This window comes from Lupinus angustifolius, chromosome LG01 (genome assembly GCF_001865875.1).
Source record: "Lupinus angustifolius cultivar Tanjil chromosome LG01, LupAngTanjil_v1.0, whole genome shotgun sequence".
Taxonomy (NCBI): Eukaryota; Viridiplantae; Streptophyta; class Magnoliopsida; order Fabales; family Fabaceae; genus Lupinus; species Lupinus angustifolius.
In genome coordinates this window covers 13,784,984-13,810,509 of record NC_032009.1, presented here as the reverse complement: position 1 = coordinate 13,810,509, position 25,526 = coordinate 13,784,984, and the positions used below count along the sequence as shown (strand labels likewise).

The 25,526-nt window shown below is 33.2% G+C and overlaps 2 protein-coding genes across 2 annotated transcripts; one reads left to right on the top strand and one right to left on the bottom strand.

Moving 5' to 3' along the window:
* Positions 2,625–3,326, bottom strand: LOC109349873 (dirigent protein 19-like). Its single transcript, XM_019590906.1, has one exon. The coding sequence runs from the start codon at positions 3,204–3,206 to the stop codon at positions 2,646–2,648; it is 561 nt and encodes a 186-aa protein (XP_019446451.1). The 5' UTR covers positions 3,207–3,326; the 3' UTR covers positions 2,625–2,645.
* LOC109352716 lies at positions 23,699–25,033 on the top strand. Its single transcript, XM_019594935.1, has one exon. It carries the CDS (start codon positions 23,699–23,701, stop codon positions 25,031–25,033), a length of 1,335 nt encoding a protein of 444 aa, XP_019450480.1.

The following is a 25,526-nucleotide window of genomic DNA, read 5'->3' as shown; positions in this document are numbered from 1 at the left end:
GATAATCATTTTTTTAGGACAACAAGTATTGCAATAAGGTTTCATCTTCATTTTCTTCTACATCTTCAATAAGGTTTCATCTCCAAGAATATGAATATGATGAGTTGGATATGAATGATTTGTTAAATTAAATTTAGTTACATTAATACTTATGTTTTTATATTAGATTTGGATTTGGAAGAATGTTTTTAGCAAATTTGTGTTTTGAAGTTAGATAGGAAATTATGTTTTTAGCAAATGTATGCATTGAGATTAGATCTTACGAATCATGTTACGATCCTATGTTTACAATCTTTGACTTCCCTCCTAATCCTAAGTAAAATATTGATTTTGACTACCAATGAGTATAGCTTTTCTATTCCTTTGTAGTTTAGTTTTGGTTGGCACATTTGAAAGTTAGTTTAGTTTTGAAAGTTAGTTAGAGGTAGTTTGATTGGAAGGTGTATATATCCATTCTCCTTGGATATTTTATGATTACAACATGAATGGAACAATTTCAGAATCCTCTCTTCTTTTTTCCGTTTTCTAAGAATATACATGCAGGTTATGTGTTTATAAACTTTTAGAAATTTCCTTACTGAGTCACGAAACTCGTTCCTCTATATTTCATTTTTATCCAAAAGTAAATAACAGATGAGCCAACACGCACCGGCTTCATTTTATGTTGGTGGTAAAACACAAAAAAATAGTATTGAAACAGTCTTCGTTTTAGGAATTTCCTATCCTATCTACAGGCCAAACACCCTGCTGCATCCATCATACTGGAGAAAGAATTGAGAGTGAGGAGAAGAAGAAAAAAAAAATACTGTTTTTTTATTAGAGTAAATTACAATAACACTTTCGAGTTTTAATGAAATTATATAAATCATCCTCTATTTTTTAAACATACACAAACTACTCATACTTATATACATGTATTACACCCTGTAAAAAATATAAGTATAATTTTATAAACAAAAAATGGTTACGAATATAATGAAGTTAGAACAATATGGTGTATTATGAGGAAAATTTTATAAGAATAAATGTCTATTCATTATTTTTTTAATTATAATATAATATTGTTTTATTTAAGAAATTATACTTATATCTCATACAAGAATAGTTAGTATAATATATATATATATATATATATATGTATGGGTCAAAAATGAAGGATCATTTATATAATTTCGATAAAAATAAGGTAGTACCAATATACTCTCTTTTTTATGTTTAATCGAAAAATTAGTATTGAGACTAATTGTGGTAATAGGTTTTTTACTTTAGGGGCTAATTTCATAATTTTTTATTATTAAAGAAAATAAATCTTTATTCTTAATTTCATTGCCACAAGATTCTACCGTCATGTTGAAAAGTATAACAAAAACAACTTTTCTTTATTATATTCTCTTTAATGAATGTCATTGATGGTTTTTGTAGAAAAGTAATGCTAAATTAACTTCCCTAACGGTTTTAGAGACCAATTTGATATCATATAGACCAAAGTATGAAAAACAATTAAGAAATTAATATAACAAAAACAACTTTTCTTTATTATGTTCTCTTTAAGAGTTAATTATACTGATCACTTCTTAAGTTTTAGTAAAATTATATCAATCATTTCTGACTTTTTTACACCTACACAAACTTCCCCTAGTTTTTATACTTTTATTACACTAATCACTCTTGTATGAGAAATAAATGTAATATTTTAGATAAAAATGTGATAAATGCAATTAAGTTAAATAAAATATCGTATATTATGAGGAAAAATTCAAATAAAATATAAATCAATGTATCTTTATTATTTTTTATTACAAAATGTATCAACAATTCTAAAAAGATATTGTTTAAATTGCTCTTATACTATATCGTAAAGAACCAAAAATAATAATGAAGTATCAACTCATATATTATTTGGACTTGTCTCCACAATATACCATGTTTTGTTTAACTTAATTACATTTATCATATTTTTTGTTTAAAAGATTGCACTTATTTCTCCTGCAGAGATTGTCCATGTAATGAAAGTATAAAAATTAGGGGGTTTTTATATGTGTAAAAAATTGAGAGATAATTTATGTAATTTCAGTAAAACTCAAGGGTATGAATGTAATTTACTCTATATATCAATGTCATCTATGGTTTTTGTAGAAAAGTAGTGCTAAATTAACGTTCCCTAACGTTTTAGAGACCAATTTGATATCATAAGACCAAGTATGAAAAAAAGTAAGAAATTAATATATGAGAAAAAGATGGATACATTAATATCATAAGAGTTTTATATATTGTTATTGTATTATCACTATTTATTTTTAATTATTATTAACTTTTTAAAATAAGTAATTAATGGATGATACACTGACTATACATCTTTAAACTGCCAATAATAAATTTAATCATTATATCATATATCATTTATATTTAGTCATTATCTACTCCAAATAAAAACTATTACAAATCAATTATAAATAATATAATCACTGAATATAAAAAATTTCACCAACTATCTACAGATATTAGACACAATAAATTATCTTTTATTAGGCAAATAATGCTTAGCATGCAACACAAGTAGATAGGCCATCTGATTCTGACATCAACTCATAGAAAACTAAGAAACAGAGTAATAATAAACATGAAGATGTATCTGCTATATAGCTTCAATAATGTAACACATAAAGATTGTACTCAATTACACTATTCCCTGCAATGGGTTCAGCCAAGTATGTACTAAGTTCAACATATCCCTTAGCAAAACGAAAAACCCCACTTCCACCAACCACAGGCAACTCCCTTGTCTCGTTCAAAGCCACGTCCCTTCCCAATACACTAATGGTGCTACCATTATACTTCCCTTCAAAAAAGTTGAAGTTTTGAATCATAGTGAGTTCGAGATCGGTACGTGATGTTACAGCATAGAACCCTTGGGCCCTGCCCACAAGCTTAGAACTCAACTCTGGTCCCAACGTCAAAGGGGTATCGATGACTCTTACTGAACCAAAGTGAGAGGTGTTGGTATACTGTGGAAGTGATGGGATAATTATAGCAGCTGTAGCGTTGCTTCCACCTACTGATTCGTGCCAGTAGAACTTGAAGTGGGTTAGCTGTTCTTTCTTCTTCAGCTTTGCCAATTTTCGGTTGAGGGGACGGCCGAATTCGGTGGCAGAAGTGAGGGCGTAGCCGGAGAGGAGAAGGAGGGAAATCAGGAATTGGGTAGCCATGGTTTGGTGTTAAGGGAAGGTAGCTAGCTTTTGAGAATCTTCACTGAAATTGAATGAACAAAGTTGAAGGAATGAATGGTATAATATAAGGAGAAGGGTCACTATTTTTTTAATTGAATGAAAAGATAAAGTGAGATAGAAATGAGGAGAGATATAAGCAAGGTTGAGATGTAAATAGATAATAATAAAATAAAGAAAGTGAAAGTTGAATATAAACAAAACCATGCAGCCTTGATTGACCAAACAAGTTTGCAGACAATTTGGTCCAAGTTTTTATCCAATGACTTTGAATCATTGATGTTACCATTTTGTTCTTTCTTCGAAGTTTTTATTATCTAAAAGCAGCACAACAATGTTGTGGAGCACGACTCCTCTCCCATAAGTGTTGTCTAAAACAATGTAAAATGTAAAATTAAATGATAGATATATTTTTTCTATTCATATTTGTTATGACATTTTTATCCTTAAAATTAAGTGTAAAAATATAATTGTCTCTTAAGTAATGCAGAGGATTTCTACTAATATTGTGACATATAATTTAAAATTACATGTGATATTGAATGATAGTGAACAAAACTCCTAGATGGTATTCGAATGTGAGGGGGAAATAATTTTTTTAAAATTTTCATTTATTTAATTTAAAATAAAACTAAACTTGGATCCTTAAATTATTTTAGGTGTTACGTATCACGATCTGGACCCAATAGTAGATTCTTCAATAATAGAGAGGAGTTCAACACCTTAATTATGGCTACTCAATAAATTCTATAACACATTTTTAGAATTTTGATCATCTCCTATAGCTAATATAAATTATTTTAATCATCTAACAGTGATATTGGCTAATTTAAAGTGATTTTTGTCGTAAACAATTTATCTATTTGTTTTTTTCTCCCTAAGAATGACACGGAAATTCTAGATGCAAAGTCAGCTATTATATGTTTTGGGGGTTCCCCTCTAAGGAAGAATCAATAATGGCATAAAAGCTTTTTCTTTGTTGTACAAAGAAAAGGGATTTTCTTTTTTCGGCGTAGGGGCAGACAATTATTGAGACAAAGCTTGAAAAATTATTGTAAGCATTTGGTTGTTTGTGCTTCAAAAAAAAATCAGGAATACATTTTTTAATAATATATTTATTAATTAAGAAACGTATATATATCTCTTCATTACTCGAAAGATATATGTTGATATTGCTTTGACAAAGCTAGTTAGCTAGATAGTATGGGCTTGTACCTATTGGATCAAGTGGAAAGGAAAATAGCACGCAAGTGAGACAGACAGCTAAGACTAAAAAGATAATATTGACTTGTTTCTTTAAATAATCTAAAATTTAAAGTTTGAGTATTACTTATTGAGAACTTTATTATTTGAATTTCACTCATACTATTCATTTAAATTTCAATATTTTTCCCTTTATTAAATTTTCTCTAATATTTAACTTTAACCAACATTTCTATACAAGAAATAAACAAAAATAAACTCTAATTCTTACTTTTTGATCATAATCCATATCAAAAATAATTAGCAGCTTCACGATTCCCACCATTATAAAAAAATAAGCTTTTATACTAAATGAAGGTGAAGGATTCACAAAATAATTTATACAAAATAAATTAATATGTTTAGAACTTTAATATATATATATATATAGAAGATAGTATGTTTACAAGTTAAGTTACGTTAGTTACATTCGATCTCAACTATTTATTTTTTAAATCCAATGGACCAAATGAGTGAAATTTAAAATTTATTTAGGATTTCTCTTTTTCTCTCTCATCATTTATTTCACTCACTCGTTTGGTCCGTTGGATTTGAGAAAATGGTGTAACTTAATTTATATATATATATATATATAAATAAGGAGGAATTCATTTACACTTAAGTTCTGTTTACATTAATTACACTCAATTTCAGTCATTCATTTTCTTAAATTTAACGGATCTCATATATATATATGAGGAGGGATCTGTTTACACTAGTTACACTCAATCTAAGTCATTCATTTTCTTAAATCTAAAGGACCAAATAGGAGAGTGCAATAAGTTATTTAAGATTTTTTTTCTCTCTCATCATTTATTGCACTAACACATTTGATCCATTAGATTTAAGAAAATGAACGGCTGAGATTGAATGTAATTAATATAAACAAAACTTAAGGATATATATATATATATATATATATGAAGTTGAGCATGACTCATTTAAATAACTGACCTTAAATTACCTTAACTTTATTTGTTTAGCTAAACTAATTAACTCATTTGTTTAGCTAAATACTCCAACAAAACTACTTGCTTTGCTTGACTAGTATCATTGTTATTAATATTATATCAATCAAGACACTAGTACAGTGGTTCAATCAGTAATTCACTAATTAAATCGCATACAGTGAAGTTAGATATGCATATATAATATATTAATATTAATACTGAAAAATCAATAAAAACTCAATAAATTTTTTTATTCTCATTAAAAAAATTATTTTTAAATAAAAATCGGTCGATACGGTTCAATTGAAAACCGGTCAGTATAATTAGTTTCGACCAGTTTTGACTAGTATAATTACATGACCGATATAATTAGCGTATCATATCAGTATTGAGACCACTTCACCAATTTACTGGTTAAACCGGCCATTACAAACCGGTTTTTATAACACTGGGTAGTATTCATCCTTGTTACTACTAGCAAACTTATTTAAAGTGGTTTTTATCTTTTAAAACTTACTATGCTCCTAAGTGTCAAATTTCAGAATTCCCTTTTTCTCGCTATAAGCAAATTTATGAACTCGGTTTTGTGAACATTCAGATTATAACATGACACCTTATTTACATTTGCATACGCTAAATTTATTTTAGCATGACATAATAAGTAAGACTATAATTAAATATACTCAAGTGGCTGCAGTATAGCGTGTAGCACGCGGCAATAAAAACTGAACCTGTGCGTACCCATCTGAACCCAATTCGAATTTAACAGGGAAAACCCGTTGTGATTATATTCGGGTTCAGGTTTTTATCTGATTATAATTTTCGGGTTCGGGTTTGGTATAAGTAATACCCTACCCTGAATCCGCCCAAACCCGAATAATATATTTAAATTACACAATTATATTTATATATATATATATATATATATATATATTTGTGAGGTGAAATGACATGACCAATATTTTACAGTAGAGTTTTAAATCCTGTAGCTTAATTATTAGTAAAGTACACTGGCATGCCCACTATTTTATATTTGAGTTTTAACTCAATTATGAGGACTTGGCAACAAAATGTATATATATATATATAATATATAATAGTTTTGAGTTTTGGGTTGTGTTCGGGTTACCCGAAACCCGACGGGATCGGAGATAGTAGAATTATTTTTAACCTCGTTTAGTTTGGGTTTGGGTTTTAAATTTCGGGTTTGGGTAAGTGCAAATACGACCCGTCTCACCCCGTTGCCATTCCTTGTAGCATGTATTTAAAAGTTAAGGCTTAAATATATTTTTGGAATTTGAAATTAGTCCTTAAATTTTTTTCTTTATTTTTCAAACTTTTGGTTTTATTCCTCAGTGATGATTATCCACATTATGAAGTGTCTATTTGCTACATTAAAAATCTAAAATTATAAATACTTTAGATATTTTCATTAATGAAGCTAAAATGAAGTTAGACGTAATGATTATAGTAGTAAAATCTCGACTCTATTTGTTAAATTCCTAGGAGAGTACAAAATATTGTATTAGTAAAGCATAACAAGACATTCTTTGATAAACATAAGGTATGCAATTCATCTTTACTCATTTTATTATGAAATTATTTTCTAAGCATTGTCACATATTTGTTGAACAGGGTTTCGAATAAAATAGTTTCATAGATTCCTTTTGATATGTGAAATAGTAGGAAATATAGTATAAGACACGTGCATATTTAGGATTATTAGATAGAAATTAAATACTATGATTCACAATAAAACAAATTGGATGCAAAGCAATTAATGATTATTTCATTGGTTATTTAAAAAGGTAAAATTTTATTCCTTTAATCTCACAATGAAGATTATTGAGAACCGAGAATATTAGGTTCATTGTGAATTATAAAATTAGTGGAGTGAAGGGAAGTACCACTTAAAATAGGAACTCTTTAAAATAAAATACAAGTTTCTTTGACTTGTATTTCTATTAAAGTTGTTATTCCTCAAGTTATTGAATCACTTCATAACAATGATGAATAACATATAATGATCTCACTCTCACAATGAAGTTAAACTAGATGAGCCTATAGTAGAAGAATTATGACAAATTGCATTAAGAAGATCTTTAAGAGAAATAAGATTAGTTATTTTTATGATTATATGGTTTATTTATATGAGTCATATTTAAAATGTTAAGTTCCAAGATAAAAATTTCTCAATCAATGAATGGCAATAATTCTAATAAATCGTTAGATATATGAAAGAAGAATTAAAACCCATGAAAACATAATAAGGTTTGAAACATGTTGAGTTACTCAAAGGTTGTAAGAGTGTTTGTTAGAAATGAATCTTTAAAGGCCAAATATGACTCTCATGCTAACTTAGAATGTTACAAAATTAGAGCATTTGTAAAGTGGTATACCTAGAAAATTGACATTAATTATAGAGAGACCTTTTGCAATCTCTTATAAATATTGTCTCATAATTATCACAACATTGATTTTTCATTATCATAAAGAGTTATATTGCATGTATGTGAAAATTGTCGTTTTGAATGGGGATTTAGATACAGAAGTTTGTACGAACAAACTAATGGAGTTCATAGAAGAATGAAATGAATACATGGTGTATAAACTTAAAACATAAATATACATATTTAAGTGAGCTTTCCAACAATAGTATGTTAAGTTAAATAGTATAATTGTTTCCTTTGGATCTAAGAAAAATAATGTTGATCAATGTGTATATATCTAAAGGTTTGTGGACTATATTTATCTACATGATTATATATATTGATAATATCTTGCTTGCAACAAATTATTTCAATCACTTGCATATAGGGATGACAATGAAAACTGAATCCGTTGGCACCCATCTGAACTCAACCCGAATGTAACAGGTTAAACCCGCTATCACTGAGTTCGGGTTCGGGTTTTACCCGATGTTAATTTTCGGGTTTGGTACATGTGATACCCTACCCCGAACCCGTCCAGAACCCATCTCGGTTGTTGTTGTTGTTGCAAACTTTAATTTGCATCACATGGTATGGTAAAATAGTGTGCTTGAATGACTCAAAGATTGGAAGTTTTGTCCATCTTTTAAAAAATAGTGCTTTGAACAATATCATTACCCATTAGACGTTTCACTTTATCCCTTGTACTATCATAACCATATTCAATGTTACAAGTCCCAGCATGGTTTTAGCGTCTCAAAAAACTTTGTTTATGGTCACCCTGAGAAGCAAGTTAACGGTTCCTAAGTTTCATCTCATCATTGTCACAGTACTGATGGGTAATGTAAATAACAAATTCAATCTAAATTTTAATTGGGGATGAATTGGTTAACTGTGGATGAATTGGTAGGTACAAGAGTCTCTTATTAAGTCAGATTGTTTCAACTTACAAGTGAACAGCTAAAGAGGATTGACTATATTAAATCTAATCTATGCCACCATCATTGAGACGTTTTATCCTCCTTCTTTCTGTCGTCAGTTCAGTGTGCCAAACGTCAAGTTCTTCTAAACTTTCGGGTTCCCCATCGGGTTCGGGTTACCCAAAACCCGACGGGTTCAGGGATGGTATTGTTAATTTCAATCTCGCCATGTTCGGGTTCGAGTTCGGGTTCGGGTTCTGGATTTCGGATTCGGGGTTGGGTAAGCAAAAACCCGACCCCGATCTGCCCCGTTGCCATTCCTACTTGCATGTGCCTAAGAGATTTTTCTCTAGTCACTTTGAAATGAAAATAGATGAGTGAGACAATAATTGTGATAAGGATAAATATTCCATTATAGAATACAAGGAATATGATTTGTCTCATAAGACATATATATAAAGATAGTTCTAGAACATAAAGGAATTATGCATGCTCTAATTAGTAATAGAGAGAAATTTCGTGTCACAAAATACTCTGAAGTGACTTGGAACATGATTAGATAAAAGTAATTATGTGCATCTAATGTTGGGAGTATTATATATACTCTAAAATCTTTAAATATTCTTATATAGAGATAATAAATGAACACATGCTTACATACAGAATGTATCACCACCTTGGCGTGATTGGAAAACTAAACTTGTAGTAAGTTTTGAGGGTACATTTCAGAATAATTGGCTATGAAACTTTATTTCAAGATTTGAATTAAGTTGACATTATTGTTAGACTGCTGAAAACTTATCATAGTAATTTCATGATAGTGAATGACAAATACTCTATGGGTGATAAAAATATGAATTCAATTATCTTGTCATTAAAGAAATTCATAAATAAAGAGTAATAGTAGAACATATATTAACACAAACATTATGAACCCTTAAACTCTAAGAAAGGATTGTCGCCCTATACATTTTATGAGCATATCTAAGTAATGGACATTATTGGACATCATTAATGAAGATATATTATTATTATTTTGGGTTGATTGACACTCTAAGTTTAATTATAATAGTTGTGTGTGCCATTTCTTGTTTCTAATTAGTATACATTATTAGATTAGATAATTACAACAAAAATAAAAGGTCTTATTAAAGACATTAAACTTTGATCATACTCTTCATTATGTGTCATGTTAAAGAAAAAGATTAGTGTTGTGGTATATTAAAGAGGTTATTTCAAAAAATAGTGATGTACAACCACCATGTCCCACATTCACTCTCTACTTGGTCGTGATATTATGACGTGGTTATTTTAATAGGATTTAACATTATATTTTTATGTGTATTATATTTTTTTTATTAAACCATAAATGTATTATTATATGGGATAAATTAGATAATGTAAGAATTATGTTTCATATAATAATTTAATAGTTAAAGGTATAGTTAAATCATGTTGACTAATTTATGTAAGAAATATTCTTTTGTTATGATATAATTTTTATTTGAATAATTAAATAGAATCAAATACATATTATGTGAAATAACAAGACTATTTAGAAAGTTATCTTGCATGAAATATCATGTTAAATGACTTACCCATTTGGAAAGTCAACTTGCATGAAGGGTTATGTGAAATAGATTAACCATACCATTTCGGAAAATATATTTCATGAATAGATTTGTTTAATGGAAGTACCTTATATGTCCTCCATATAAATTAAGAATACAGTCCTCACTCTATCTAACCAAGAAGTATATTGTTTTCATTAATAATGTACAATTAAGTAATGAGTTAAGGGGGATAAACTAACAACTTTCATGTTTTATTCATCTCAAGGAAGACTTCTTATCCAATCAAATACGTGAAAATTATTGCAATTTTGGAAAAATATAATCTTCGTTCTTGTATATTATTCATGCCTTTAAGTGGCTTTTATACAAGAATTTTGAGTAATGGACCCATACTTGACTTACAAGCAACCCTAGATCAACACCCAAAACATGAAACAAAAAATTAACTAATTAACATATCCTAACTAATTATGGTTAGAGTAGTGTTTCTAGAACAATTAAACTCATATATGTGAGTTAAAAAATCCTAATACACAAGAACTGGAAACTACACCTTCTGAATGAGTCATGTGGCCCATGCACTATGGTTAGATTGCTCAACAAATGGCTAGGACATATGACCCATGTTCCTCGGTTAAATAGCTCTTGTCAAGCTTCGGCAATAAGCACCATGGCCGAGGTGCCACGGTCAGAGGCCATTCCATCATGCATCACAACCTATGCCCCAAGATCAGAGTTCATGCACCTCAGTCATGTAAGACACGGTCATATGTGGCTTGTCTCGGTCATATACCAACTCGTCTCGGTCATGATCATCCTTGTCTCGAGCATGGCTAGTCTTGTCTTGGTCAGACCCAACCTTCCTCGATCGTGATCTAGCTTTCCTCAGTCATGGCTAACCTTGTCTCGTTCGTGGTTCACTTTTTTGGTCACGACCCAACCCTCCTCGATCACGACCCAACTTTCCTCGGGCATGGTCCACTTTGTCTCGGACATGACTATTGTTCAAGCTAGATGGGCTATGCAAGGCTGAGTAAAAGAGACCTTGTCTAGGATTTCTTTTGATGAACTTAAGGACTCTACACAAGGCTTTATAGTGATTCATAGTTGGTTGTGCCATGAATTGACTTAGTTGCTGCACAACAAAGCTAATATATGGTCAAGTGTTGGTTAAGTAGAGTGATCTTCCAATAAGTCTCCTATAATAAACTAGATCTGCATATGGAGGTATATCATCTTGTTGCAAATTTTTTTGTCCTTACAATTGGTGTTGCATTAGGTTTGGAGGCTATAAATAATGTATTAGACGATATATCTAGAGCATATTTCCTTTGGCAAAGTGTGATTACTTCCTTAGTTCTAGCAATTTATATTCAAATGAAGTATTTTAGAGTTTCAATATATTTTATCTTGAACTGAATATTAATGTGATTTTTACATTGTTTATGTCAGTCTTGTTATTACCTCTTGAGACTAAATCATCTACACGGATGAGTAAGGTAGTGAAGTCCTTGCCTTTATTCTTTGTAAAAAGAGAACGGTCATTGTGAGAATGTGTATATCCTAGGGCATTAAGGGATTCAGAAAGTTTATTTTACCACTATCTCTATACCTGCTTAAGTCTATGAAGAGACTTTTGCAGCTTGCAACCCTTGTTTGGTTTCTAGCAAACAACACCTTGAAGTATTGACATATGTACCTATTCACTCAAATATCCATGAAGAAAGGCATTTTTAAAATCTAGTAGGTGTACTATCCAATCTTGGCAGGAGGCAATTGTTAATAGAAGCCTTACTATTGTTAATTTCACAAAAGGAGCAAATGTGTCAACGAACTATATCCTTTAGTTTAGTTGTATCCCTTGGCTATAAACCTTGTCTTGTATCTCTCAATAGAACCATATGACTTATACATGATTTTGTAAACCCATTTGCACCCAATGGATTTCTTACTTGGAGGTAAATCAACTATGTTCCAAGTGTTGTTTAGTTCTATGGCATTTAATTCCTCCTGCATAACCCTTATCCAATGCTTATAAGTAATGGCTTGATTATAAGTCTTTGGTTCACTATGTGTGGTGATGCTAATATCATGTTGAAGGTGATTAGGAGAGATAGACTTATAAGATAAAATAAAAGATAGAGGATGATACACTCCCTTGGGTATTTCTTCCATATGAGAAAGGGACAAGTTATAGTGGAAATCTCTTAGGTAGCAAGGAGGGTGTATAAGGCAATTGGATCTTTGAGATTGATTTGCAGTTGCATAATTAGTTTCTAAACCTTGGTCTTGGTTGGTGTCAAGTGCTCTCATTTCAGGACCATCGGGGTTGGTGTTCATTGATGTGTCAATATCATAAGCCATCTAGGAAAGTGCAAGGTGCTGGTGAAAGTGCAATATGTCAAGAGAGCACTTAGCTTGCCTATGTTTTGATGAAGACAAATGACTTAGTGAAAGCTTAACGACAACTCAACAAATCAACATGCCAAAGACTCAAGAGCTTCATGTCTAGACTAGAGTCTTAGATGTGTCTTAGTTATTGAGTCTAGGTTAGGTAAACCTAGATGCAAATCTCACAAAGTCTAAAAACTATCATATCATCTACATGAGACATGCCATCTAGTTTATTATGTGTTCATGCATTAATCATACATGTTATTTGTGTATTTTAGGCATAACATAAAAGGTATAACATGTATAGTTGATAAGCATAACATATATGTAGTTTACCAATTAACATCTTAACTGAAAATAAGCCAGTTAATCGATTCAGTGAAGCTTTAATCAATTAACGTGAAAAAAGTTTTTAACAGTTTCAACAGATAACTGAAAAAAAGAATCCAGTTACTCTCTAACAGCCCGTTAATCAATTAACAAGCAACATAATTGATTAACTGGGTGCAAAACTGTTTTTCTATATAAACTGTGTTTTTACACCATGCTTCATACATTCATTCATTTATTTTAGAATTGCTAAGTTTCATATTTTCGTATTCTTTGTATGTCATATAGGTAGAGAGAATTTTAGGTGAGATTAAAGTGAGATAGTATTATGCTTAGGGATTAACATGTCATCCATTGCATATTACCAAATGTGTTCATCACTCTATCTTGTTCTTACATGATTCTTTCATTACTGTTTAGAGATTTCTTAAGGGTAGAAATTGCATGTTCTTCATGATTTTGATCTTATACATATTCTTAGTAATTGTGAGATTTGTATAGGGTTTATAGCTTGTTCTTTCTTGTAATATTTGAGTAATTTTGTGTTTCACATTACTCTGTCTTTTTTGTGTTGTTTGTGTAACAAGGAAAGTTGTCTCTTGGTATCGTACCACCAACAAGATTAGAGAGTCTTCACCAAGACTTGGAGGTCTTGAGTTTAGAACATACTCTTGGCTGGGGCTGGATCGTAGGAAAGGTTTTCCTAGGCGATTGGGTAAGGTCAAACCAAGGTAGAGGTTCTGGGAATTCAAGAAGGTAGCGTTCAAGGTCTTGTAATTGGAAGTGTGTATGTAAGATACATTGGCTTCAATTTTAGTGAAGAAAATCTCTCATATCAGAGGGGAGGACTGGATGTAGTTTTGCAGTGGACCGCAAAACGAACCAGTATAAAAACGTTATTGCAGGTTGTTTCTTTCTCTTATCTCTTTACTGTTTGAAGTAGCTTTTAATTGCCTATTGTAGCTGATATTTTGACTATAGTTTTACTGCCAAATGAAGATCATTTGTGTTCAAATATATCTGCTATATCATTTCTGTATAATCTGTAATTGGCTGTGTAATTGAGCCTTTCAGCAACTGCTAATTCTATGCGATTAATCGATTAAGTCATATCTTTAATCGATTAACTAAGTGATTTTCCAGAATAGGGCTTTGGTGCAAATAGCGGTAAGTGGGAACTGCGACACTTATTCAACCCCCCCTTATATGTGTATTCTGTCATTGATACCTAACAAGTAGTATGAGAGCTAGTACGTCGTGCTAGCTCAACCGTATCCGCGCGATCTGTTAGGGAAATTAAATGGGTTCCACCAACCCTTATGGACAGATGATGAACGCAAAAAGATTCAGTATAACCTGCGTGCCAAAAATATCATCCCATTGGCCATATCCTATGATGAGTTCTTTCGGGTTTCGCAGTGCCAAAGTGCTAAAGAAATGTGGGACACTTTACAAGTGACTCACGAAGGCACTAGCAAAGTCAAGCGTGCCAGGCTGAATGCCCTGACATGTGAGTTATTTCGTAAGTTACCAAATGAATCTTTCGGTGACATGCAAAAATGATTTGCTCATATAGTTAACCATTTAGTTGCTTTCGATAAATTGTTTAACAAAGGAGAGCTTACTAACAAAGTTTTACGTTGTTTTGACAGGAGATGATAACCAAAAGTAACAGCTATTATGGAATCAAAAGATCTTGACTCCATGCCTTTGGCGACATTGTTCAGAAAACTTCAAGAGCATTTAATGGAGCTTGGACGCCAGACTATGCACGGAGTATCAGATCACAAAAAGAAAATTATATCTCTCAAGACAACAACATCTCAATCCACATAAGAGAGAGAAGAAGACGAATCTGATTCAGATGTAGATGAAGAAACTTTGAGCCTTCTCGTACGCAAATTTGGGAAATTCTTAAAGAAAGGAGGATTCAAACGTTTCCAGAAGAAAGAAGCGTGGGAGTCGACCAGAAAAGGTAAGAGTAAAGAGCGCTTCACTTGCCATGAATGTGGCAAGCCAGGACATATGAGGTTCCAATGTCCTACTTACCTCAAGAAGGTTGATTCAGATAAAAGCACTCCTCAGAACTTCAAATCGAATAAAGCTTATATAGTATGGGATGTACCAGAGAAGGACACAAAATCCAGCACCTAAGATGAAGAGGAGACAGCTAAGCTATGCTTAATGACGAGAACATATGATGTTTGTTGCTCAACTTCAAAAGAGGTAAATAGCGAGGTAAATAGCTTGGTGCAAATAGTAGTAAGTGGAAATCGCGACACCTATTCAACCCCCCCTTCTAGGTGTATTCTGTCACTAATACCTAATAGTTGGGTCATGGTTTTCATTGCTATGTTCAATTTTCTATTGTCTTTGTTGGAATAGGTGTTCATAAAATATTAAATTTCTAAATAGAAATATCTCTCTATTTCTTAAGTCAAAAACAACATAATCCTTTGTACCTGCTTTATGCCCAAGGAATATGCATTTCCTAGCCTTGAGAACTAATTTGGTCATATGGTGGATTAAAGTAGAAGCATACTATTCCCCTCTAAAGACCTTTATCTCAAGTAAGTTTGGCAGGTTGCCATAGAGGAGCTCAAAGGGGGGATTGTGGTTTAGAGTTGGACTAGGTAATCTGTTTATCAGATATGTGGTATGTTGGACAACATAAGACCACAAAAGCTTTGTTAAGTTAGAATGGAATAAGATGTTTCTAGTTACATTCAGTAAGTACATGTGTTTTCTTTCAACAACAAAGTTTTGTTGGGGAGCCTCAACGCGTGAGGTTTAATACATAATCTCATTCTCTTTAAAGAAGGTTGTGTTGTTAAATTCACTCCATTGTCACTCCTTAAAACTTTTACAAAATTTCCAAATTGGGTTTTCACCATTTTGACAAAATCTTTCATAAAGTCCATGGCTTCACCTTGGATTTCTTCAGGGAAATTTAGGTATGCCTACAATAGTTATCAATCACAGTCAAGAAATATTTGTGTCCATGGATAGAGGCATTGCTTATTGGCCCTCATATATCCATGTGCACAAGATCAAAGTTGTTAGAGGTTATATTCATGTTATTAGGAAAAGGAAGTCTAGATTGCTTACCTAGGTGGCACTGATCACAAGTTGTTATAGAAGAATTATTAACATATGAGTGTTTCTTACTAAAAGAATTCAATGTGTCAAAATAAGAATGCCCTAGTCTAAAATGCCACAAATCAAAATGAAGTTCAATGCTGATTACATTCATATTATGCTTAGTTCTAAAATCAAGCTTGGATTCCCTCTTAAGCATATACAGATTTTTCATTACTTCAACATGTCCAATCATCCTCAACGTAGTCATATCTTGGATGAACATTTTGAATCATTAAAGACTAGTTTGCACTACATGGACTTGCTTAGCCTATGAAAAGAAATTAGATTGAATTTCAAATCAGGGATATAAAGCACACGTTGCAAAGTTAGGGAACTAGAAAGGACGACAATCTTTAAGACCCTTGCAAATGTAGTTGAACCATTTTCCAGACTCGTGGTAATAGGTTTAATTGAAATATTCAAATTGGGACAAACATGGTCTGTGGCACCACTGTATAAAACCCAAAATGAATTGTTACCTGGGATTCCTTTATCCTCTTGATCATGATTGTTGTGCTTCTCTTCTGTTGGTATGATACTCAATTGGTTTATGTTATGTTCAAGGTTGTTAGCACCAACACCCTATAAGGACTGTTATGGTCCAAAATTATAGCTTCCTGTAGAGTTACATTGATTATCAGTGGGTTCCTTTGATGTATCCTTGTATGGATTGGATTTTGAGTGACTAGATTCCATAGTCATTGCATTGTTTACAATATTGGTAGGTTGTCTTTGTCTTTCTTGTTGTGAGTTTGGTGGAAAACTATGCTTAAAGAAGCATGTTTAAACTATGTGTACTACTTTCCACAGTTTGTGTGAATGCAAGCATCCAAGAACTTGATTTTGATAAAGAACAAACTTAAAGCTTAAAGACGGGGACATATCAACAACAACAACAACATAAAGATTCATAATCACACTTGAAGAAAGCATCATGACGACTAGAGTAATATTTTTATTTTTAGGTCCTAAGATGATTTGAATAGGTAGAGTCTAAGTTGGGCGAACCTTGTGATAAATCCCACATGATTAGATTATGATCCTATTGCATAAAGAGCTTTTCATACATAACATGACTTAGGTGAATTTAGCATCCATACATGATTTTGGGCAGTAATACTTATATCATATTCAATATCATGCATCAATCATTCATGTTAGAGGTTTATGCAAAATTAACTAAGTTTTTTCAAGAAAAAATGTTAATTGATTAAGACGTTGATTAATTGACTTTTCAAATGAGAAACTAATTAATCGATTAAGGATATGGTTAATTGATTAAGTCAGTTTCTGTTTTGGAATCTTGGACATTTTAAAGAAACGTTAATCGATTAAGTGGTATTTTAGTCGATTAACCCCAATAGAACAGCTTGAAACTGAATGGTATTCTACCATCCTTTCCCAAATGCAAAGGTATCTGAGTAATACAAAAACTTGATGCAAGATTGACACACATTTTTCAAAGAGTGATTTTCTGAAAAGAGAGAAAGAAACTTTCATGTGAAAAGAGAGAGTTTTGTGAATCTTTAAAAGGTTTTTGCTTTCAAACATTGAGTCTTCCAAAGATTTTCCTTTAGTGACTCATAATCACTCATATTCATCTATGAGATTGTGAAATTCATCAAAAGATAGTTTGCTCTGAATAATAGTGTATGATTAGCACATTTTAGGTGCAAGGAACTTTGTACACATCTTTACAGTCGATTTGTAAATTTGTCTCTTTGTGGATTGAGGTATCACCTAGGAGGAAGAGAGAAATTTAGGAGAATTCCTAGGCTACGATCAAGGTCCAAGAAGAGGTCTCATTGTGTATACTTGGTTAGAAGTGGTGATCAATCATTAGAAGCTAGGTGCAAGAGAGTTCTTGTGGAAGAAGTATTTTGTATAAACATTTAATTTCTTCTAGTAAAGCAAATATCCCAAGGTCAGAAGAGGAGGGTTGGATGTAGATTTCATGTGGATTGGCAATTGAACCAGGATAAATCGATTGTGTCATCTTCTCTCTTGCTACACTCTTTTACTTATATGCAATTATCGTATTTTCGCTTTAGTTGATAACATTCATTTAGAGATCAATGCATAAGTGAATTTGCATTGTTAATCACATTAAGTAATTTGTTTAAGAGCATATTAGATTAGTTTAATCACTGTATTCTTGTTGCATCAAGAACCAAAAGATTTTCAATAAAACCATAAGATTAATTAATTAAGCTTTCATTTAATCGATTAAGTCCAACTTTTTGTTAATTGATTAAGCAAGCTTTTAATTGATTAAAAAAAGTAGTTTTTAAGATTATAGTTTGCATTTCGTATCGAGTTTAATTGCTACTTGAACCACCTATTCACCTGCCCCTCTAGGTGAAGTTAGAGTCCTTGTTAACCAATAGTATGTGCACATTTTAACTCCACTGTTAGCTTTGTAATTTCCACTAGGGATTTTTCCTCTACCCTGAGTTGTGTTACCTCTACCTGGATTGTTTCTTGATTTCCACACTTTCTTAAGTTGTATGCTTAGGATAGCTTAAAATATCAAGTATTGTGGTAGTTATCCATGAGGGAACACCACTCGAGAAACTAAAATACATTAGGATCGAAAACAGCGGAGAGTTTCGATCTGGTAGCCCAAAAGGGCGAGGAAAATGGTCCTGGTAACTGGACCACCTCGCCCGGGCGATCCAGCCTCACCTGGGCGAGGGAGAAACATAGAAGAATGGTTCCAAATAGCGCTTGGGCGAGCAACCCCTCGCCTGGGCGAGCCAGCCTCGCTTGGGCTAGCGTTTCTCGCTTGGGCAAGGGCCAGACAACCTGTTTTTGGCGCCCGGGCGGCCGTACCTCACCCGGGCAAGTCGAGATAGGTATTTTGACCAGTTTTTGGTGGATTTTTAGCTTGAGCGATAGTCCCTTCGCTCGAGCGAGAACCATGTAGGAAATTGAGTCTGTTTTGATGAATTGGTCACTTGAGTGACAATCTCTCGCTTGGGCGAAAGACAAACAATATTTTTGACTGATTACGATTGTTTGATTGCTTAGGAAATAACCCTAGCTTGGGTATGAAGTGTATTTACCCTTTGAAAATACCATGACTCAGATGATTGAACTCGGTGCCCAAAATTGACAAACTTATACAAGTACCTTTGTTCTTGCGCCTATTTAGGGCAAGGTTTTCGACTATGATGTCCATGGTGATTCAGTGATGGTTGTACTGGTATGGATGTTATTCCTCTATTTACGTGATGACGTAAGATCGGCTCCCACAAGAAGCATTCCTCTGGGAGATGTCTTAGGTTGGGCCGATCATATAAAATAATGATTAAATGATTTAATCGGCTAACCTTAGTTAGTGTGCATACTCATTATGGATAATGAAGTAGTGGAGTGGAAATTTAAAGGAGACGAACGAGCCCCGAGATGTTGAGAGGGACGACATTGGTGGTGGTTCGTCCACAAAGTCATGAGAGAGAGTCTAGGGATGGATGAGGTATTCTGTTAGATCGGACAGTGCTCACAACGCAAACTAGACGGTCTCTGACAACCCCTCTTTGCAATCAGAATCGATGAGAGGGATGCCAGAAAGTGTTTGATACGACACTGTCCTGAAATGGACAGTTCCGTTGTAACAGATCGATCATATATCCTTGCGAGGAATAATTTTTGGTGCGTTCAAATCTGCTTGTTAGGGGACCTGTACTCTTGGATATTTCCGAATAGTATATTGGGAGGATATTGGTGAAAGGATGGATGTGCATACTCATTATGGATAATGAAGTAGTGGAGTGGAAATTTAAAGGAGACGAACGAGCCCCGAGATGTTGAGAGGGACGACATTGGTGGTGGTTCGTCCACAAAGTCATGAGAGAGAGTCTAGGGGAGACGAGTCCCATGTATTCCTGGATGAGGTATTCTGTTGGATCGGACAGTGCTCACAGCGCAAACTAGACGATCTCTGACAACCCCTCTTTGCAATTAGGATCAATGAGAGGGTTGCCCAGAAAGTGTTTGATACGACACCGTCTTGAAATGGACAGTTCTTCGGAACAGATCGATCATATATCCTTGCGAGGAATAATTTTGGTGCGTTCAAATCGGCTTGTTATGGGGCATGTACTCTTGGTTATTTCCGTATAGTATATTGGGAAGATATTGGTGAAAGGATTGATGAAACAAGCATAACATTCATACATTGAAATTGTGGACTTTGATCCTCATAATCTGAGATTATAACATCATTCATCATTGTGCATTTTTATATGTGATGTATATATTGTGTTTATTATGCGTGTCTGTCTGGATGTGATATTCCGTATAATTCCATGCCGTCAATGCCTAATATTCATTAGATGTCTTACTCCTCTTCTTTATGTTTGTCTCCGGATCGCGTTTTGTTCAGATGGATCGTTTTGCGAGGATTCGGAGTTACCGCTTCTCGATTTCCCAGGAGGGGGCATGGAGGATTGAGGGAGATCGGTACACCTACACAAGCCCTTGCGACTTAGATCTGTGTAGGGTACTTTTTGATGTGCTGGATATCTCAGCCTTTTGTGTAATTTCAGTTTGGGCGAATGTTTCTTCCGCCTTGTATTTCGTACAGATATTTTTCGTTATTAAATGAAGTATTATTCAAAGTTATATTATGTTATTTTTGGCTACCATTAGGTAATGGTTTTTTATTTTCCGCATTGTATGTTACATAAAGTGATATCCCGAAAAAGAAACGAATATAAAGATGATAAGTTTATGTTACATTATTCAAAAACTTTTTTACCCATTTTTGGACATTATATTTATGGAGTAATTTTTGGGGCATTACAGTGTGTATAGAATTGTGTTTACATGGTTTAAAAATGAAAGGGTGTGTGATATAGTGAGTGAGTGTGCATGATAAAAAAAATTAATGGTGTGAGAATGATACTATGTGAGTACATGTTTGGGCTGGAAAAAGTGAATGCAGTTGTGACACGTGTCAAAGAGGAATAACATTGTGACATTTTTTTTCTTATATAGTTAGTAAATAATAAATCTCTAATTTTGAAAGAAAGAACTTATCATATAATCCATTTACTTAAATAACAATTATGATAAAAATAAATGAACTTAATTACTTTTAATTATATTTTATGACATATTAGGTCTTGGATATAAATATAAAAATATACAAATATCCAGAAAAATACATTATAATTATATAAAATGAAATATTTAGACGTCAATACATAAAATTGTTGGATGATTATTGCAAATATTCTAAATTCTAATTGTGCTTACCGTTCAGTTATATTTACCATTATTGCAGGAAAATATAGCTGATAGGACGATAATTACAATCTGAATCATAATGAGGAGACTTCCAAAACAATTGTAATATATCATCTTGAATTCATTTGAGTCTGTCCCTAGTTGCTAGTGGGAAGTTTTTAACCTCTTGACTCATGGATTTAGCATAATGGTGAGTGGGATTACAATCGTATGGGAGTATGAGTCTGATTCATATTGTAAATAATAAGATAAGGGTTGATACTCCTCCTAAATAGAACGATGGTAATGATACCTTATAAGAGGTTAACGTATAAACTTGTAAAAGAGGGGGAAAATGTATATAGCAATAATATAAGAATCTCACATATTATTATTATATCAGTCAACATTCATATTTAATCATAAATGACTCTTGTTATATAAATTAATTGTGAATAATATAATGAATTGTTAAAATTAAGTAATTCAAAAGTACTTAGAAGTTGCTATAATTAAAAAGGAGAAAAAGACGTATGCACTGACAGTGTATGAGTTTTATACACTGTTATTGTATTATTACCATTGATTTTTTATTATTGTTGATTTTTCAGAAAAAGTAATCCAAATGAACAGTGTATGATGAAGTGCATGTGTATAAATCTTTACATTGTCAGTGTATACATTTTACATTCATTAAAAAGTAGTTATGGTTGTTATTCTAAATATAACATGTGTATAAATAACTCATTGTGTAGTGTATTTCAATACAAGAATTTTAGAACCAATTCTCTCAATCAATCCCTATATTCTTCTTCTCTAATTTCTCTCTAAATTCCTTCATCATTCCCGAATTCACCTTCTTTATTTTCTTTATTCTGTTTCTCTAAGTTCTATAGCTTCAACATGAATGTGTATAAATATTATAATATAAAGGCAAACAATTATAATATAATGTGAACAATGCATTCTAATAAAAATAAATAATTATCATATAAAGTACACCTAATAAAAAAATATAACATAAAATATAATTAATATGAAAAATACATTTTAATTATATAAAATAAAATATATAAAAATTAAATACTTAATAGTATGAAATGAGAATGCAGACCAATAGATATTTATCTTACCCTACTAATATGGACCCTTGATTTTAACCCGAATGTGCAAAACGTTTTTCATCCTCAATGTTGGGTTCGTATCCTTAACTTGCCCCAGGAATATTGGAGTGCCAGAATCATCTTCTCAATAGCTGGAGGAATAGGTACTCCAATAGCTTTAGATGAAGCAACTACAAACATATCTTTTGGCCATTTTGCTAAAGTGTTGGTGGAGCTTAATCTGAAATCTAAATTGCCAAATCAAATACTTGTGGAGAGGGACGGCTTTGCATTCTTTGTGCCGATAGAATATGAGAGTCTCCCAAATTTCTGCAACGATTGTCAAACAATTGGGTATATGTTGGCTAATTGTCGAAGACACAAGGTTACTGAAGATTTTTCTAAGCCAACAGCCAAGAAATCACACAACAAAGAAAAATCCAAACCCGCAATTGTAGAGGATTTGTGCATTGATCTGGTTATTGAAGAGAATGAAAATCTTGAGGGTATTGAAAGAATGGAACTTTCTCCAATTGTGCATAATGACCCGGTTGTAGCACAAGTGGCCAATCCTGAAGAAACTCTAGGTGAAATCCCTTTAAGTGAGGCCCTGGATGCTACGCAGAGTCAAAGTAAAACTTTGTGGTTCAAGAAACTGAGTTTTTCACTAATCAGGTGGCAGCTAGTGACATGAGGATTGTAGGGAAACTTTGGGCTGATGAGGTTGAAGTCCAGGAGGAGGAGGACACTGAGGACAGCTTCACGCATGTTCTTAGCAAATCTCAGAAAAAGAAAAAAAAGATGAGGAGAAAAAATTCCCAAGAAAAGGTCTACTTTACCCGAAGGGGTGGTAATACACACATTAATTAATGAAGGTTATATACTGGAATTGTAGAGGTTTTGGTAACTCAAACTCTAGGATGGTTCTAAAGAATTTTTGCTTTTCTAATAAACCTGACTTGGTGTTCTTGGCTGAGCCAATGATTACTTCTAATTCAGTGTCTCGTCCTTCTGGAATGCCATGAATCTCAAGCTGTTTGCTGTGAATAATAAAGGTAACCTTTGAGGGCTTTGTAACACTGGGCTCTTCCCCTCTGTCATTGATACATCGAGCCAACACATATCCATCTCAATTACTCTGGACAATAAACATTTGCTCATGAGTGCTATTTATGCTCATACCAATCATATCCATCATAGACAATTGTGGTTTGATCTGCATAATCTCATGACTATCTACCCTGGTTCTTGGTGTACTTTGGGTGATTACAATGCAGTTTTAGGTGCACATGAGTGCGAAGGGCAAAGACTCCCTTCTCAGATTTCTTATGATGAGTTCAAAAGTTTTGCTGATAACAATAACCTTTTGCATCTGCCAACTACAGGTGCTAAGTTCACCTGGTCCAACAAGAGAAGGGGGTTAGCCCTTACTGAAAGAAGGTTGGATAGAGCTCTCTGTAATGAGGAATGGCTTGATATTTGGACTCAGGTTTCTTGCTGTACCTTGCCAAGGATTGCTTCTGATCACTTTCCTTTGTTGTTTTCTTCTTGTTCCATCATCTTTAATCAGCCAACCCCTTTTAGGTTTCATAAAATGTGGGTGAGCCATTCAGATTGCAAAAGACTGGTTTCTGTTACCTGGAGTAAATCTGTGATAGGTTGCCCTATGTTTGTTCTAGCTCAAAATCTTAGAATGTTGAAGCAGGAGCTAAAAGAGTGGAACAAAAATGTTTTTGGTAATATTCATCTCAGAGTTAGTCAAGCTAAGCTAAAGGTGGAGGAGATTCAGAGGTGTATGGAGCTTATAGAACCTGATCAGGATCTGTTAGATCAGGATACCCTGACTCAAAATGAGTTGTTACATGCTCTAAGGGTGGAGGAGGAATTCTGGCATGAGAAGTCAAGGCTAAATTGGCACATTAATGGTGATAGAAACACTAGTTTCTTTCATAAGGTTGCCAAAATCAGACACACAACAAATGCTATCTCTATGCTAAATGTTGGGGACAGAATTCTGGAAAAACAGGAGGACATAGCTAACCATGTGTTAAGCTACTTCACTGACCTGTTTGTCTCTCAAAACAGCACTACCCCTAATGGTTTAATCAATGATGTAATTCCTAGCTTGGTCAATGAACAGGACGACTCTATGCTCACTGCCCTGCCCTCCTCCTTTGAAATCAAGAATGTTGTCTTCTCAATGAATGGTGATGGGGCCCCTAGCCCTGATGGTTTTGGTGGCAACTTCTTTCATGCTTTTTGGGACATTGTTGAGTTGGATGTGTGCAAATCTGTTGGCCAATTTTTCAAGCATGGTTGGATTCTTCCCAACTTGAACTCCAACTCTGTTATACTAATACTTAAGTTTAAGGAAGCTGACAAAGTGGAGGATTTTAGGCCAATAGCTTTGGCCAATTTTCAATTCAAGATAATCACCAAGATCCTTGCTGACAGGCTTGCCATAATTGCCCTTAAAATTGTTTCCACTCACTAAAGGGGATTTATCAAGGACAGGAAAATTCAGGACTGCATTTGCATTGCCTCTAAAGCAATTAACCTGCTTGATCATAAAGTCTTTGGAGGAAATCTTGCAATCAAGTTGGACATTAGGAAAGCTTTTGACACAATGGATTGGTGCTTCCTATTAGACACTCTCAAGGCCTTTGGTTTTTGCAGCCAATTCTACTCTTGGATCAGAGCTATCCTTCAATCAGCTAGAATGTCAGTCATTGTCAATGGCCAAAGTGTGGGATTCTTCAATTGCAGCATAGGGGTTAGGCAAGGTGACCCCCTTTCTCCTTTGCTTTTTTGTATTGCTGAAGATGTGCTAAGCAGGGGCATTATGAAGTTGGTAAATGAAGGCAAGCTCAGCTCTATTTCTGGCCCTGCCTTAGCCAAAACTCCTAGCCATATCCTTTATGCTGATGATATACTCATCTTCTGTAAAGGAATTAAAAGAGAGTTGTTCTCCCTCAACCAATTTGTCA

What these genes read in the sequence shown, in the direction of transcription:
- LOC109349873 (XM_019590906.1), bottom strand. Translation starts at nt 3,206, where the DNA reads ATGGCTACCCAATTCCTGATTTCCCTCCTTCTCCTCTCCGGCTACGCC.
- LOC109352716 (XM_019594935.1), top strand. Translation starts at nt 23,699, where the DNA reads ATGAGTGCTATTTATGCTCATACCAATCATATCCATCATAGACAATTG.